At 43.8% G+C, this 18,799-nt stretch overlaps 1 protein-coding gene across 3 annotated transcripts in view; it reads left to right on the forward strand.

Moving 5' to 3' along the window:
- Positions 1–426: 426 nt before the first annotated feature.
- Positions 427–18,799, forward strand: part of UST (uronyl 2-sulfotransferase) — a 317,673-nt gene continuing 299,300 nt past the window's right edge. For 2 of the 3 annotated variants that reach the window (XM_019967566.2, XM_019967565.2), the window contains exon 1: positions 429–1,227. In XM_019967566.2, coding sequence (XP_019823125.2) covers positions 969–1,227 — 259 coding nt within the window. In that variant the 5' untranslated portion in view covers positions 429–968. Of the gene's footprint in view, positions 1,228–18,799 lie in introns of all 3 variants that reach the window. The other variant, XM_070796329.1, reaches the window with a different exon arrangement.

The following is an 18,799-nucleotide window of genomic DNA, read 5'->3' on the forward strand; positions in this document are numbered from 1 at the left end:
TTAATTATAATATCCACCACTAGTTCTTTTACCATCTCAGCAGAGGCTTGAGCCCATCCCCAAGTACCTTTTATCCGCCTTTAGTAAGCAGCTTGGGATATAGAGGGAGAGTCAAGTTTCTTAAATGAGAAAAAAGACGAGGACCAAAAAAACCACACACACACAAACATATAGTACTAAAAGAAGTCGTGCCTCTTCCTGCCAGTGACTGTGTAGGAGAGGGAAGTCAGCGGGGGCCCCCAAGAGGTCGCTGGTGGCGCATGAACCGAGGCCAGATTGGAGAGAAAGGAGGAAGGGGGTGGGGGGGGGAACACACACACCCAGAAACTTTCTTCCTTGTAGCGAATAATCGCCGCCCCCCCTCTCCCCGCCCCGCCTCCAGGGAGAGGCAGTAACGTGACACCCGAGAGAAACCCGGAGACCCGAGCAGAGGGCGGGAGGGAAAGAGGGAGGAGAGAGCGCGGCAGAGAGCCGGAGGGAGAAAGGGGAGGAGAAGGAGGAAAACCCCTGTCAAGGAGGTGGAGCGTGGAGATGGTGTCCGCCTCCCGTTCCTCCCTACAGTTTTTGTAGAGGAGCCTGAGCCGGGACAAAACACGCCGAGACCGACAGCCACAAAGCCGGGGGCGGGGGGGTCCACGCTGGCGCTGGAGGCGAGCCCCGGCGGCCGCGAGCGAGCCCGAGGCGCTGCGGGGCGCGGGACGCGGGGGCGCTAGCGGGCCGGGCGCGGGCAGCGCCGCCGAGCCGGGGACGGGCACCTCGGCCGCTCGGGCCGCGGCGGCAGGGACCATGCCGAGGAAAGTCTCCTGAGCCCGGCAACTTCGGCCCCCTCCCCGCCCCCCACCCGGGCTGCCCTCGGCGCGGCCCTGCCCATGTGCAGCCGGCCGGCAGGGCTCTCCTCCTCGGATGGGCAGGCGGATGGGTGACCTCTTCCTGGCACGGGCAGGCTGTGCGCGGCGGCGGAGCCGGCGATGAAGAAGAAGCAGCAGCAGCAGCAGCAGCATCCCGGCGGCGGCGCGGATCCCTGGCCCCATGGGGCCCCTCTGGGGGGCGCCCCTCCGGGCCTGGGCAGCTGGAAGCGCCGGGTCTCCCTGCTGCCCTTTCTGCGCTTCTCCCTCCGGGACTACGGTTTCTGCATGGCCACCCTGCTGGTCTTCTGCCTGGGCTCCCTCTTCTATCAGCTCGGCGGGGGACCCCCGCGCTTCCTGCTCGACCTGCGGCAGTATTTGGGTAAGGAAGGAAGGCGGGAGCGAGGGCGGCGCGAAGTTGTGCCGGGGCGGGGGTGGAGGGGGGAGCCGAGCGCGCCGGATACTTTGGTGCTGCCCCCGCCGCTACCTCGTCGAGGCTCCCCAGGTGGGACGCCCGCGAGCATCCGTGCGGCGACCCTGAGCGCCTGCTGTCTGTCTGCCTGCGCAGAGGGGGGGTGGGGGTGGGGCGCCGCGGGGTTGATTTGCCCCGCAGGTACCCCAGGGCGGGACGCCGCATACCTTCCCCCCTGCCTCGGCCACCCCGTCTGGGGTGGAGTGCTGGCGTGTGAGTTAGTGTGTACGAGTGTGTGTGTGTGTATTCGGGCCTGGCAGAGCGGGGAGAGGCGAGGGGCAGCGACGGCCGGTCCATGGCATTGTTAGTGACCACAGTCCTGTCCCGTCCAGCGCTCCGCGTCGCGGGGGTGGGATTTGTACCTCCCCGGGGCCCGTTCTGCGAATTCTGTCCCGCAAGATCTCCTCCTGTCTCCTGGCCTGGGTAGCCCAAGGGCAGTTTGCGGGCTCCCGCGCTGTCCGTGAGCTAGTTTGTGCTTGGGGCACCCCCTGCACACCTAGCTGTCCGTAGCAGGGATCGACCTGCTTCGACTGAACGATCCATAGCGCTGCGTGTCCCAAGTCTGAACTTTTGGGGGAGGTTGTGCCTGGTTTAATAGGAGCAAGGCTGCCTATGTTTTTGGAGAGGTGAGGGGAAGGAGCTTGCGAAAAGAGCGGCTCCAGAGAGAGGATGTGACCTGCTGCTCGGTGGTCAGTGCGCGGGGAGAGGGGGTGCCAGGGCCCAGCGTGCGTACCCCAGGTCCCCGGTGCGCGCCTGGCTAAGGGAAGATGCTCCCCTCTCACAAGTCCGTGGCCAGAGCAGGTCTCGATGGTGCGGGGTGGGGGTGGAAGAGGAGAGGCTGAGCGGGCCCAGGTCATCGCAAACGTCCAAGCGGATAAACTAAAGCCCCCGGGGAACTTCCGGCATCTGCGTGACCCGAGCCAGCGCGCAAAGAGAAGCCCCCGCAGCGCTGGAACCACGAGCCAAACGACTCCGGCGGCTGGAGGCTGCCAACCTCACCCACAAAAATCCCTTCTTCGCAGAAGCCACAGGTCTAGATAGCAGATTGTTTTCGAAGGAAGAAAACCTCTTCAGCAAAGTGATAGATGTGTTAGAGCGTTTTGAAATGTACATGCAGATAAAACAATGTTTTGTTTTCCCGAGTAGAGAAGCTCAGATTTTAAAAGTTTCACTTCTCTTTCAGTAGAAACTTTGCGGGAACTACGGTTTTGTAAGATGCTTTAGAGAAAATTAGAGGAAAATATTGCCCAAGTGGATTTCCAAAGAATAATCCTCAGCATCTGGTTTCCTAGGGGATTTGGTGTAATATGTACTTTTGCTAAAGAGTCAACTCTTTTCTCTGGGAGTTCTGTGTTTGGAAGTCCACAGCCCCATTGGCTCTCAGATTCCTGCTACTACCACACAGGTTGCTGTTATTACCAACAGTTGCTGCTATAATAACTGGCATAGGGAGGGAAGTGATTGAGAAGCTTAGGGGTCTTTCTCCATGAACTGATAAGTAATTCTTTGTTGGGGTTCTTTTCAAGCAAAATACAGAGGCCAGCGATGTAGGAAGAGTACAGTGGAGAGGGAAGGAAGACACCTGTGATGTCCTTTGGAGCACTTGGCTTTGGGCAGGGCATTTTCCATAGGTAAAATTCTGGTCTGGACCAGACTGCCTGTAATACATTCACCCAGCTCTTAAAATGTCATGCTGATAACCCTTCTTGGGGCGGGGAAATTTGGGAGGAGGAAGGATCAAAGGCATGTAGTGAGGCTAAAATCAAGAAACCGCAGTATCTACCCTATTAACTGCTTGAAAATTCAGTCAGATATGTGTGGTATCCACAATTTTATATGCTTTCATTATATACTCCAGGAAATGAAGCCTGATAAATTTGGGGGCTTGGTTGTTGAAAGGGTGAATTCACTCAGGGAACCAGAAAGAACTGAAGGATGGAATATTGCTCCTATTACTAACTCATCATTGAATTTCTGACTGATGTAGTGGGTTGAAAATGACATCATTGTGAACTGAAAATAAGATAACCCTTGGCCAAATTTGTTCCCTGTTGTTTTGTTATGTAAACATAATGATTTTCAGGAAAAGTGGGCTTGTGGTCTTTAAGAGGGTCTAAAATATACCCTTAATAATATAAGGCCAAGGTATCTGCAGAATTATGCTCCCCTTGTTTCCTCCATTCTACTATTTTAGTGTCTGTGAAAACAAAATTGTGGTTAGTAAACACATCCTCTCAATTTTCCTAGGTAGCCAATTTTGGAGGCAAGTATTTTTCTTAAATACAAGTTCATATAAAGTCAAAATTTTCCAAATAAAAACATTATTTTTAGCAATATTTTTTATTTTTAATATACTTCTATAATATATTACACCTGACACATAGGTGAAGTGAAGTCACTCAGTCGTGTCTGACTTTTTGCGACCCCGTGGATTGTAGCCCACCAGGCTCCTCCGTCCATGGGATTCTCCAGGCAAGAATACTGGAGTGGGTTGCCATTTCCTTCTCCAGGGGATCTTCCCCGCCCAGGGATGGAACCCAGGTTTCCTGCATTGCAGGCAGATGCTTTAACCTGTGAGCCACCAGGGAAGCCCACATCTGACACATAGTAGCTACTAAATAAATATCTGGAAGTGACGCTTGTACTTATTGTATCAAATAGGTAGTGTGATTTGTGACATATTGAACACTGAATATTCTCACAGGGAAGAAATAGGACCATTTATGACAAAAGCTAACATTTACTGTGTATGTGCCAGTCAATGCACATGCAGCATGAAATTGTATTAGCACAGAAATATCATAGATTAGGTACAGCTGTTATCCCTATTTCTGATATGGGAGAAAGGAGGGTAAAGAAGTTCACTGACTTGTTGAAGGACACAGAGTAAGTAAGGCAAGACTTGAACCCACGTCTGGTTGAATCAAGTGCCAACTGCATTAACACTACAAGCAGTTTAAGAGAAAAAGGAAATAGAGCCAAGATGCGAGTGGGGTGCTAAAGAACTGACTGGTCAAAAAATGATCATTTTTATTTCTATAATTTCATTTTCCTTTTCTTGATACTTTGAATATCTTGAGGGGCCAGCAGAGAAGGGAAACCATGCAAGCAGCAGGCCTGCTCTTAACTCCACCTTCCTGTTATTCATCCCCAAGATGCCATCTCCATGAACTAGGTGACTGAACTCTCCCAGAGTCCCACAGTTGGAGGTGAGGTGAATTGGAATCTTAAATTTTTAATTTCTCTCTCTCTTTCTTTAGCATTCATTCTCTGTTTGGGCTTCCCTGGTAGCTCAGATGGTAAAGCGTCTGACTACAATGCAGGAGATCTGGGTTCGATGCCTGGTCGGGAAGATCCCCTGGAGAAGGAAATGGCAAACCACTCCAGTATTCATGCCTGGAAAATCCCATGGACCAAGGAGCCTGGTGGGCTACAGTCCATGGGGTGGCAAAGAGTCAGACACGACTAGCAACTTCACTTCACTTCTCTGTTTAAGCTGTATGTGCATGCTCAGTTGCTCAGCTGTGTCCAGCTGTTTGAGATGCCATGGACTGTTGCCTGCCAGGCTCCTCTGTCCTTGGAATTTTCCACGCAAGAATACTGGAGTGGGCTGCCATTTCCAACTTTAGCAGATCTTCCCGACCAAGAGATCGAACAATGTCTCTTGCATCTCCTGCATTGGCAGACGGATTCTTTATCACTGTGCCACCTGAGAAGCCCCTTTCTAGGCCAGTAGTTCTCAGTGTGTGGTCCCTGGACCTACAGCATCGGCATCGCCTGGTCACTTGCTATAAGTACAGATTCTCAGGTCTCATCTCAGACCTACTGAATCAAACAGTCTGGGCGTGGGACCCCAGACTCTGTTTTAGTAAGTCTTCCAGGTAATTCTGATCCCAGTCTCAGTTCGTGAACACTGTTCTAGAGTCAGAGATTGATTTTGGGAAGTTCCCTATGTATTTGAGAGAAAGAGAAGTGATGAGAGTAAGAGAAGTGATATATAAAATATTTTAAAAGCGATAGACGTGGCTTCATTTTTAAACTTCAACTTTTAAAAATGCCTCTGCTTTGCTGCATGTGCCCCATTGTTGCAAGAGGAAGAGCAGCCAACAGCTGCAGCCCCAGCTGGCTTTTGACTGTCTGAGGTTAGGAGATGCATGGAATGAGGTGAAGGGGGCAACCAGAAAGCATAGTGTGGAGGAAAAAAGGGGAGTCGGTAAAGATGCGTCTTTTTCTCAAAGGAACTGGGGTCAAACAGCTTCTTTTTTCCTAGGCAGTTTGGGGAAGGGCAAAGTCTGTTCTTTTTAAAGATGCTTTTTGCTGCAGCAGATTATAAATAAAAAGGAAAGTGTGTGAGGGGGAGGAAAGTTATGCAGAGAGAACTCTTGTCTTGCTTCTTTACCTCCTTGAAATGAGTGGAGGAAGGAGAGCATAAGCACACAATGGGGTCAGTAGACATGAATAAAGCAAATTGCTGTACTTGAACTTGGAGACCATGGTGTGTGCAGTTCATTGAAATTATTTCATTTATTTTGAAGTGGCATTCAGACTTTGACTTGCTGTAGAAAACTAACCAAAATCAAATGAAATCTTCCATAGAAATTAGATTATGATGCAGCCTCTGCCAGTAGACTCATTACTTATGAGCTGTGGAAATATCAAAAACTTGGAATAACACTCGGTACATAGATGTAAACTGAATAAGCCAGATGGCTTACTACTGATCCCGTACAACCGGCAAACTCTGATGATTTATCATCAAGACTTGGATATGTGATTTAGCCTTTATGGGAACTAAATCAATGGGAACTAAATCTGTTGCATTGATCTCAAGTTGATAGGCTTTCCTTTCCATTTTTAACTTGCACTATTTTAAATGGAGATATACTACTCTAGTTTTCAGAATTCCATCTTGATATGTAGATTACATATAAGTGTGGCAATTTTGAGTCAAAAATGAAAGCAAAAGATGTAACTTTATTGACTTGAAAGTATCTAAGTTTAAATGAATTTAAAGGAAAATGTGAAAATTGAAGTCCAGACTTGCTGCAAAATAGTTTCTCTAAACCTTGAAAGTAAAATTAAGTTTCCTTCTGCACATCATATATAGTTTAAATATAATACCCCAGCCCCCAGACAGTAATCTAGGAAGTGAATGCATAAAATATGATGTTATCAATAGAAACTGTTGACATAAAAAGAAAATGACATTCTTGTTCATAGCTGCAAGTTTATCTTATAGGGTTGGTTGGGGACACAGTAGCACTGTTTTAGAGGAAGATAGAAAATGGAATTCAGCTATGGCAGACTGTTCTGTAAACACACAGCATGAATAGTGAAAAGCATTCTGTCTTGTAAAATATTTTTAATGTAGACTCATCTCAGTATGAGTTGTTTTAAACTACAGATAAATATGTATTATCTGGATACTGTCTTTCTTCAAATTCCCTGTCATTGATCCAAGTTTAAAACACTAGTTGGTTTTGTATTTGAGAAACTAGAATGAAAGTGCTCAAGATTTTTGAGTCCCCAAAGAAACAGCATCTTTTGCTTCCCTAGAGGGAAACAGCAGGAGCAGAAACTGTAGCTTTCCCTGCAGCTGCACTGAACAGGTCAGCCATGGACAGTGAAAAGGCATCTTATCTGACGAACTGTAGCTACTAGAATGATTAGAAATTGACACTTGCTGTTTTTTTATTTTTTAGAAAGAAGTTAAGTCTTGACCACAAATAAGTTTTGTCTTACCTATATTTATTTTTATTACCGAAACAACTTTAAGCAAACAGGGATATATATAAACCCTTTTATTTATCAGAAATGGGGAGAGAACACTCAAATTTCACCAAATTCTTGTTGCAGAAGTCAAAACAATGTAACAACTATTGTGCAAGAAATTTACAAATGAAGCACACTTCAGTATATGCTATTGATTTTTAATTCACTCACTTAAAATGTAATAGCTTTTCATTGTTTTTAGAATATTCCTAGATAAGTGAAACCATTACTAGAGTCACTTCTACAACATTTGCATCACCAAAAAGAAAATCCTCATTTGCTTTAATTATCACCTCACTATTCCTCCATTTCTCCAAGCCCTTAGGAACTAATCTATTTTCAGTCTTTATAGATTTGCCTCTTCTGGACATTTCATAGAAATGAAATCATATAATATGTGGTCTTTTGTGATTGGCTTCTTTTACTTAGAACATTGCTGTCAAGGTTCATTCGTATTGTAGCCTGTATCAATACTTATTCATTTTTATGACTAAATAATATTCCATTGTATGGATATACCACATTTTGTTTATCCACTCATCTATTTCTCAACATTTCAGTTGTTTCTTTTGGATATTGTGCATAAGGCTGCTGTGAACTTTTGTGTATAAGTTTTTGTATGAACATCTATTTTCTATTCTTTTAAGTATATCAGTTCAGTTCAGTTGATCAGTTGTGTCCGACTCTTTGCGACCCCATGGACTGTAGCATACCAGGCTTCCCTGTCCATCACCAACTCCTAGCGCTTACTCAAACTCATGTCCATCGAGTTGATGATGCCATTCAACCATCTCATCCTCTGTCATCCCCTTCTCCTCCCACCTTCAATCTTTGCCAGCATCAGGGTCATTTCCAGTTCTTTGCATCAGATGGCAAAAGTATTGGAGTTTTAGCTTCAGCATCAGTCCTTCCAATGAATATTCAGGACTGATTTCCTTTACGATTGACTGGTTTGATCTCTTTGCAGTCCAAGGGACTCTCAAGAGTCTTCTCCAACACCACACTTCAAAAGCATCAATTCTTCGGTGCTCAGCTTTCTTTATAATCCAACCCTCACATTCATATATGGCTAGTAGAAAAACCATAGCTTTGACTATATGGACCTTTGTTGGCAAAGTAATGTCTCTGCTGTCTAGGTTGGTCATAGCTTTTTTTCCAAGGAGCAAGCGTCCTTTAATTTCATGGCTGCAGTCACCATCTGCAGTGATTTTGGAGCCCCCGCAAAATAAAGTCTCTCACTGTTCCCATAGTTTCCCCATCTATTTGCCATGAAGTGATAGGATTGGATGCCATGATCTTAGTTTTCTGAATGTTGAGTTTCAAGCAAACTTTTTCACTCTCCTCTTTCACTTTCATCAAGAGGTTCTTTAGTTCTTCACTTTCTGCCATAAGTATACACATTGGAATTGCTAGGTCATATGATAATTCTATGTTTAATTTATTGAGGAACTGCCAAGCTGTTTTCCACAGTGGCTGCACCATTGTATATCTCCACCCACAGTTTATGAGTTCCAGTTTCTCTACAGCATTACCAACACTTTTTATTTTCCATTATTTTGATTATAGACATCCTAATGGGTATGAAGTGGTATCTTATTGTGGTTTTTTTTTGGTATCTTCATAATGATTAGTGATGTTGGACATCTTTTCCTGTGCTTTTTGGCCATATGTATATATCTTCCTTGGAAAAATGTCTATTCACACTCTTTGCCCATTTTTTATCTGAGTTGGCTTTTTTGTTTTGAGTTTTATTTTTTATTTTTTTATTTTTTTTATTATTATTTTTTTTATAGCCACCAAAGAGTTTTATTTGTTTTGAGTTTTAAGTACAGTGTCTGGGTATAGAATAAAACCTAAATAAATTTCTAGCGATTGAACACAAAGGCCTCTTTAAAAGAATCTTGGGGGTTTTGTTTTACAGTTATGGATGACTTTGAATAGTAAACCCTTTACATTTAGTTCTACTGTATGAAAATTCATAAATAGGTAACACAACTATTTTACAGGTGTCACAAAGATTATTGTGACTTATATTTGGAATATGAGTGTTGCCAATCTTGAAGAGCAGATTAGAGTGCAATGGTGTGAGAATTCTTTCTTTGTGCTTATTCACTAGAATGGAGCCAATGAGTTCAGCAGGGGAAAACATTTGTGTACATTGTGTTCCTTATACTATGTACTATGAGGCTACCAAGCAAATCTAGAGCATTCTTACAAAATTAGGATTCATATGCAATTCCTTTTTATTCAGATTGTGGTATATAATATACAGGACAAATATATAGTCCTTTAGTAAAATAGTAAAATAAATTAGGAATTTAACTTTATAAAAATAAATTAGGATTTTAGGAAGAAACATTTCCTTCAAAGTGTTAGAAGTTTTTAGTAGGTTTTAAAATTATATATTATCAAAATAAGAAGCTTTAAAATAAGTACAGTCAATTCCATGCTGCCTGATAAGAGATTCAATTTGAATAGTTTGTAACACTCTTATACTAAAAATTATCAGGAAGCCAGATAGCAGCTTAATGTCCAGGGTATGCTGCACTTCTGTCTATCTCAGATTTTATAGCAAGTGTCTGTAATTTCCCAAAGACAGCCACTGGCTCATCTTTCTCGTCTCACCACCCACCTGCCTTGGCTTCTGCTATTGCCCCTTTGCTGATGGCTAAGGAAGCTCAAATTCCAAGGATGATCTCTGAAATCCTTAGTACTCATTTCATAATCACTTCTGAAGTTTCGACACTCTACTGTGTATTGTCATAATTTGTAGGCAAGCTCCTTGGAAGGAAGAAGCTTGCTCAATACTTTCCATCTCTACTGTGACACCTCTCCTGGGTGCTCCACATGAACCCATAGGAAGTATCTGTTGATTCAAAATATTTGCTAAGCAGACTGTTCTTTACTAGGGCTTCAATTCTGCTTCATTTTGTTCCTATTTTAAGTAGAGAATGTGGGGAGGGGTTCCAGGAAAGACTCTAGCCCATTCTCCAACCCATCTCTTTCTGGCTGTTTGAAGCATATGCTCCAAAGATGTTAAAACCACTGCGACATACAGTTCTATAAACGTTTCCTTCTGTAATGTTGTCTGCCTCTTACCTGTTGGGATTTAGAATTGCATTGATAGAGCTTCCCTTGTAATTAAGAATGCCTGAGGTCAATCCAGAGATTTGAGTGCATACTAGAATGCAAACTTCTTGTTTCTTGTCATTTTCCTGAACCCTAAACCAGTTGTTTCGGAAATTTGCAGAATAGCAGTTTGTCTCTTGCTCTAGGTCAATGTCTTCCTTAAGTAGCAATTTGTATTAAATTAGCTGGTACATTTCAAGCATGACTGTAAGGAGATGAGACCATAAGATGATGTGGTTTTTGAAATAGTGACTGAATGGATTTTAACCTAGAATGGCAGAATAATAGATTATAAAATTAAGGCTCAGTGCATAAACCCACTGACCTTGTTTACTGAAAGACATGGAAATAACCTTAAGTTATGGCCTTGATTAAGTAATTCTGATTTCATTCATTGATAAATGATTTAAATAACCACTTGCATTAAACTGTAATGCATTTCTGGAAACATCATTGGTTTTTTTTTTCTAGTTCAGTATGACTTTCACAGTCTTATGAAAATAAAATGAAAGTAGTCTGAAACATATAAACTTCTTTGTTCAGTCATTCAGCAGATATTCACTGAAAGCTTTCTGTGGGTCAGAAGCATCAGATACTAGAAAAAGTACAAGCTTTAGACCGGGGATCTGGGTATGAATGACTGTGTTTCCACTTCTTAGCTGGAACTCAGGCAATGCTCTTATCTTCTTAAAACCTGAGGTGTTTTAATCCATGTTGTTTGTTGTTTAGTCACTAAGTTCTATCCAACTCTTTTGTGGCCCCATGGACTATATAGCCTGCCTGGCTTCTCTGTCCATGGGATCTTCCAGGCAAGAATATTGGAGTGGGTTGCCATTTCTTTCTCCAGGGGATCTTCCTGACCCAGGGATCGAACCTGCATCTCCTGCATTGGAAGGCAGATTCTTTACCACTGTACCACCAGGGAAGCCCCATATGACGGGATTACTCTGGTGACTCAGATGGTAAAGAATCCACCTGCAATGAGAGAGACCTGGGTTGGGAAGATCCCCTGGAGGAGGACATGGTAACCCACTCCAGTATTCTTGTCTGAAGAATCCCCATGCGCAGAGGAGCCTGGCGGGCTACAGTCCATGGGATTGCAAAGAGTCGGATGTGAATGAGTGACTAAGCACAACATTTTATAAAGTGTTTGTCTAACTCAAGGCCTGGCATTTGATTTCAACAAATGCCAATTTTCTCGCCTTATTCTTTGCTTCTCTCAGATCCCTTTTTCTTTTGGCACACACATAGCAGTGGAATACGCAGATTCATGGCTTGCTTCTATTTCAATGAACCATTCTACCCAAGAAGTGTGAAATTACTGAAGCAGTATTTTTGTGGCTTATCTTGTCACCCTCACCTTCAAACTGATGAGGGCTCATCAGCAGCTGACATTCTCCAGTCATTTGTCCTGTTAACTGTACACGCACAAATCTTTCTGCTTTTTAGCCTCTCTTCTGCTTCCTGGAAACCATCTGAAAAAGGAATTCTTTGCCCAGCCTGCTTTTCTCTGTTTTGAATTTATCCACGTTCCTCCCCACCCCAGGCACACACACCTTGCATTCACAAAATGAACGTAGTTGTAAGAGAAGGAGTATGGCACATCTCCCTCTCTGGGATCACCAGCTGGTCTAGGACTGGACTGTGATCCACATCAGTCTACTTTTTCAAATGATCACAGAGCCAGGCATACACTGGGGCTGCTGCTACAGCCTCTTCCCCTTAGGCCCAGTAATCTAGCCACGGATTTATTTCTGGTTCTCACTTCCCTTCCATTGGAGGTCAGGGCAGGAACAGTGAACCAAAGTAGCGGGTCATGTCTTTGTCAAAAGGCTGGTGAACTTGCTTCTGTTTTCCATTCTCTGCTTCTTCATGTTGCCTTGACCTGTCCAGCCTCTGATGGGTGTTGGGGCAAGCCAGAGCCACCAGGGCCATTACTCTCCAGCGTGGCTGGTCACCCAATCCCTTGAGAAGCTGAAAGCAAGTGGGATTTTACATTAATTACTTAATGGAAAGTTAAATTTTGTCAAGGGAAACCATGACCTTGCAACTCTGGCACAGAGCTTCCTTTGATATGTAGACTGTTTGACACAAATGCCTTCTCACTGGATAAGTGCAACAGTCAGGCAGGGCCATGTGGGTTGCTGGAAGGGACAGGGGACCTGGGTCTGGAGGGAGTCTCCAAAAAGTTCAGTGGTCAGTACTGTTGAGTCATGTGAACCTCCTAAGCTTACCTTTCTTCACCTCCAAAATGAAGATGTTTAATTAGGTCTGTGATCCTCAGTTGTTCTTCTTTCCTAGGACCCCCATTAGCAGCAGTGTTTCCATGTAGTCCTGATGGTCTGTCTGGGAATATGTACCAATGGCCAGGAAAGGGAAAATGGAGATAGTTCTGGAACTTTCCAGATGATGGTGCCTCATTTTCCTTTAGAATGACTGAATGAGGTGCTCTCTAAGGTCCCACCTGGAGCTTCCCGGTGGCTCAGTGGTCAGGGACTGGCCTGCAATGCAGGAGCTGCAGGTAGATGCAGGTTCTATCCGTGGGTCAGGAAGATCCCCTGGAGCAGGGAATGGTGACTCACTCCAGTATTCTTGCCTGGGAAATCCCATGGACAGAGGAGCCTGGCGGGCTACAGTTTATGAGGTCACAAAGAGTTGGACACAACAGAGTGGCTCACACTTTGACTTTGTGGAGAGGAGTTACTATCAGAAGGGACTCTCTTCTCAACGGTTTTCTTTTGAAATGACTGTGCTACACCCACCCCTGCCCGTAGTTACCAGCAGGTGATTGGAGCTGGGGGGAGGGGAGGGGAGGTACACCCCTCTGGAGCTCTGTCTCAGGTCCTAAATACAAGTCTTGCTGAGTTCTTGGTGCCACATTTGTGTTGGATGGTCTGCCCCCTGAGGTACCCTTCTCCACACTAAGAAGCACAGCCAGCAAGCCACTCCCAGTTCACAGCCAACAGCACGTGCCTCCTGCCCTGCTTCCCTCCACCCCTGAGACTTTGCTGAGTCTGTAAGAAGCAGAGGACAGAAGGAGCTAATGCAGTGCTTAGAATGTATCATCTTCCCTGAAAGTATTTTTTGCAATATTCCTGAAAGCAAGGGGACTCACTCATCTGGTTGGAGTTTTCGCAGAAACGTGATAGCAGATTTTTTTGCAACTTCATTCTCCTTTAGTGTCAAAATGCAACCAGCGATGTGCCAAAAAATGTGTGCTAAATCACACGCAGATTTAGACACTTCAAGAGGAAGTTATTTTTACCACAGTGGGGAAGAAAACAGAAAGTGACGATTAGCAGGGAAGCCGAGGCGGGGCTGAGTCAGGAGGGGAAGGCATGCCTGCCTCTCCTGTCTTGCCCGGCTGGCCTGGGGATTGTGGTGTGGTCGCCTCTTAGCAGGTAAAGCAAGGAGTTCCGGTGTGGAAGACCTGCCCAGAGGAGTTTGTTGACATAACCTCCACGTGTGATGCCCATTTGAACCGTGTGGAGTTCGTGTTGGTCCCTGCTGAAAACGTAGCCACCACCACCACCGCCCGCCCCCCCCCCCCCCCCGCCCAATAGAAACTGCTCTCTAACTAGCAGCTGAGTAGGACCCGGAGGTGAAAATGGAGGACAGCATTCCGGAAAGCTCCATAAATACGAAAACCAAATGGCGCAGTGTCTTTAGTTTTCTTTAGCAGATGACAAGATTGAGGTCGTATTATTTTCTTTGCTCATGCTTTTCTCAGCTTAGAAGGCTGCTCTTGTTTGCTTGCCCAGCGGAGATCCAGGGCCTTACGGAGTCTGAAATGTTTGTGGTTATGTTCTTCTAGCCCTGCTGTGAGATGAAGAGGTTCCCAGAAATGAAACGGAGGGAGGAAGAAATGTTTGTTAGCATCCACAACCTCTGTCTTTTTATAGCTCTTTACACCCAGCCGAAGGATATCTGCAGCTACCATGTAGTGATAAGATTTCAAGTCTCCTGAGTTTGAAGCTTGATGGTGAACTTTTCAAATGCATTTGGATGAGGCTTTATTCAGGCCTTCTTGTGTCTTGCTCTCCTGTTCCTTACTGGGAGAGGTGTGCAGGTCCCGTGCCAGGGTGTGTTGAAACAGTTAGAGGGGTGCCACTCTGCTTGTGACCTGAGCTCTGGCACTGAGCGTGTGGATGTGGCACACCGTTAGTGTGTGCCCTAGCTTGGATGGGGAGGACCTACTGGAAAACACGTGGGCTATTCGGTGGGCTCCTACTTTCGTGTTTCGTTTCTTTCATGATATAATGAATTTGCTGTTTCAAAACATAGTTGCCTTTCACCAGATTTTTCCTGGCCACCCGGTTGGAATGATAGGTGAGTTTTGTCAGTTTCAGGGTAAGTCTTCCCCACAGGCTTACATTTCATGGAAGCTTCATATCCATGAGACTTAAAGGATCAGAAAACATGTGTTTTCCTATTGCTTTCAGATGCCCGCCCTCCTTCCCATGTGGCTTGGCAGCCGTCCTCTGTCATCTTTTCCATCTATTCAAGTTCATTCCTTCAACAAATGTTCATCAAGCTCCAGTTATGCACTGGGTCCTGGAGGTAGTGTGACTAATGATACTGTCCCTGCCCTGGGTGCGGGGAGGGGACCGGATTCTACTGGGAGGAGCACAGAAGGACTTAGAATAAATGTAAAGTGATAAACAGGGGTCTCTGGGAAGCTAAAGGAGGAGAGTAGAAGCAGGGATTAGATCTGCCTGGCTGTGATTAGGTTAATGATCTCCTTGGTTAAGATCCTGTTTATGCCAGGAGCTTGGGGCTTCTCAAATCTGGCTGCATAATAGAATAACCTGGAGAACTTTTGAAAATACTGATTTTCATTCATTTGGTCAGGGGTAGGGCCTGGGCATCTGTATTTGTTTAAAGCTCCCCATGCAATTCTGATGTACAACCAAACTGGAGAACCTCTATAGTTCATAGATGGCCAGGTAGCTTTGGGTGTACCCTAAGTCCTTTTGTGGTGTTATTTAGAGATGTTTCACTTAGCCTAGAGTCTTTTATTTGGCTGTGACTTTTGACACTTTAGCTTTCAGCTTCTCTATACAAGCTCTTCTCAAACTTAAATGTGCATTCAAATCACCTAGGAATTTGTTCCACTGTTGGATTCAGGGGTAGTAGGTGGGGGGTGGAGTCTGAGATTCAGCATTCCCCAAAAGCTCCCAGTGTCACCAGTGACCCAGTCAGAGGACCACATTTTGAGTAGTAAGTGTCTATACTGTAGCAGTTTTGGAATGTGATTAATTCTTGTAAACAGACAAATGAGCGAGGGTTTATCCTAGCCACCAAAGATCTGTACTAGTAAATGTTTCATTAATTTCTTTTAATTGAATTCTCATTCACCAGTTTGATTGTTCGAATTTAAGAACATTCTATGGTCTCTATGTGCATGCCTGCGTGCTCAGTCATGTCTCTTTGCCACCTCATGGACTGTAGCCCACCTGGCTCCTCTATTCATGGAATTTTCCAGGCAAGAATACTAGAGTGGGTTACTGTTTCCTGCTTCAAGGGATCTTTCTGACCCAGGGATCAAACTCTTGAGTCTCCTGCATTGGCTGGAGGATTCTTTACATGTGTCACCTGGGAAGCCCCTTAATAACATTAGTTTTTTCCTATGAATCACACACTTGCCTGATTAAAGTTTGAAAATGTCTGCTTTTATTAATTTCTGTAATCCATAGTATTGAAATACAGGCTGTTTGGAGATTTGTGAACCTATGGATGCGACCTGTTGTCAAGTTTATTAATAAGCATAGGAGGTTAAACAATTGGTCTTGGGTATAAAATCTCTTCAAATAGTTACTGCAGATTCTTGTGCTGTTTTTAATTTTAATAATGTTGGAATTCATTGCCAAGAGTCCTATTTTCCAAATACTCCAGGTAAAGTTTTATTTTTTTTAATGGTCAGAGCAAATAACGGGGTGTGCTCCTACTGCTAAGTCGCTTCAGTCGTGCCCAACTCTGTGTGACCCCGTAGACAGCAGCCCACCCAGGCTCCCCCGTCCCTGGGATTGTCCAGGCAAGAACACTGGAGTGGGTTGCCATTTCCTTCTCCAATGCATGAAAGTGAAAAGTGAAAGTGAAGTCGCTCAGTTGTGTCTGACTCTTTGCGACCCCATGGACCGCAGCCTACCAGGCTCCTCCGTCCATGGGATTTTCCAGGCAAGAGTACTGGAGTGGGGTGCCATCGCCTTATTTACACGGGGTGTCAATAAAGCAAATAATTGGAATCACTCAGTGTAATGCTTTGAAAACACAAGGTTAATAAATAATTAAAACTCTTACATGCTCCTTGTAGAAAACTGGGAAATAGAAAAGCACAAAGAAGAAAGTAAAATGTGTGTTAATTCCTGTATTGAGAAGTACCTTGGTTTGGTTGCATGCTTCCAAGCAGTATCACAAATGTCGTTTTTGTCTTTACATGGTGTTCAACAACATTGGTTTTCATGGTGGCAGAGTTTCTTATGAATGTATAATAATTCCTCTAGCAAGGACTTTTGATATTTAGGCTATTTCCAGCTTTTCATGATTCTATAAAGTTGTGATGAACAGTATTACATTTTTGCACACTTCTCTGGGAGAAATTCCTAGACTTGAAATTGCTGGGTTAAAGTGTGCACCCATTTTAAAAAATCACTTTTAGTACGAATTGCCATATGCTTTGGTGTCTTTCACCAGCAGTCTGTTTTGGTCATATTTTGCAAGCACTGGATATGATCTTATAAAACTCCTCACCCATTCAGTTGGTGAAAAATGATATTTTAAACTCTAATTCACATTTGTTTGAACATTGATGAAACTGAACAATTTGACTGTCTTTTGGGAATTATGGGTTTTTCCCTACTTTTCCTCTATAGATATGTTCTTTCTCTTGCTAATTTTAAGAATCCTTAAGAGATGAGGGGTATTAGCCCTTCACCATACATTCAAATATGTTTTTAAATTGCACTTTAGTTTTAAAAATCAGTTTCTTTTATTTTTTATTTATTCTAATTAACTTTATTCCATTTATTATTTTTCCTTTACTTTAATGCTTAGGAAGGTCTTATATCCTGTATTTTCCCTATATTTTCTTCTAGTTCATTTGTTGTTTCACTTTTTCATTTACTTTTTACATTCTTTCAGCATTTATTTTGATGTGAATTGATCCAATGGTTTTGCAAGTCTAGGTGGAGACAGAGTCATACTTGAGTGATGTCATTCTTTAACATTAAATTCAATTTTCAAACCTGGAAATTGATTTCAAGCCTAACTCTCTTTAGAAGATTTGAACCCCACATTTGCCATTTAATTTCTAAACTTTTGGGACAAGGTCCCCCAGCTTCCAGCCCATGGCCCTTGTTTCTGGAGAGAACTTTTGTGTGTCAGTAGATTGTGGCGTCTCTGGCAAGTCTAGGCAGACACGACCACTCTCCTTGCACACTCAGCCTGAGTTACCTGAGTAAGTGCAGGACTAGGCAAGTTTTTAAGTCTTAGCCTCTTGGATTCCTTTTGAGTCTCTGGAGCAAAAAGTAAGCACCACATCCCCAGACACATGCTTCCTTTTCAGCTGAGCTAGAACCATTAGTGGGCAGTGATAGATGAGCTCCTCATGGACAGCCTGTCTCAGCCAGCCCTTGGCCCTTTGTAGTTCCTTGTAATGAGGGCAACCCTCTTTTAAACACTGTTTTTTAAGCAGCTAGATGACAATAAGTTGTTTAGCTCCTGTGTGCTGTTATTCTTTTGAATGTTTATAAAATTCAAGGGACCACAATTTGATGACAGAGACATTTGAAGGCCAGCCATATGGTCTAATAGAACTACATCTTTTTTTTGGAAATCGCATTTCTTCTATGAATTTGCCCCGAACAGGATGTTTACTATCACAGGAGGCAGTGTTGTATAAAAGAGTAGTGGCTTCAAATCAGAAGTCCTCTGTGTGAATCCTGGCATTGCCAGCATGCAGCTGTGTGACCTTGAGCAGTTCATGTAAACCTTTCTGAGTTTCCATTGGAACTTTAGAGGGACTCTTTCTGCTCCAGAGCAACAATCACTAGATTATGAAGAGAATGCTATCTGCTACTCTGCTGCCTGGAATACTGTGAAAATTTGCATTTTTAATATCTGCTAATGCACACCTTCGTTTTAATTATCCAGGCATAAGCCTAGCCAGAACAGGTGGCACTTCAGAGTGTAGGAGCCAGAGAGATGTTACTTACTGTGCGATATGTGTATCTTGTATCAACAAGCAAACAAACACATCCATCAAAATTCTGTCTCTAGGCATTCACAAACAGTGCTTCTTGTTATGTGTATTCCTGCCCTTTCTGAACTCTATGGTTTTCGTGCAGGAAGAAGACCTCTAGAGACTGTGTAAATTACATTTTTGTCCAATAAATGTTTTTATTTGTTGAAAGAATATTCTTGCAAAGAATAGTTGGATGATTGAAAGTTCTAAAACGTTTATCCTGTGCTCATTTGATAAGATTTTAATTTTTCAAAATTTTTTTCAGAATCAAATGTGCCAAAGACATGAAGATTTTTCTAAAAAGCTGCTAGCCTAGTCATCTCTGATACAGATGTATAT

Source organism: Bos indicus, chromosome 9 (assembly GCF_029378745.1).
Source record: "Bos indicus isolate NIAB-ARS_2022 breed Sahiwal x Tharparkar chromosome 9, NIAB-ARS_B.indTharparkar_mat_pri_1.0, whole genome shotgun sequence".
NCBI classification, from domain to species: domain Eukaryota; kingdom Metazoa; phylum Chordata; class Mammalia; order Artiodactyla; family Bovidae; genus Bos; species Bos indicus.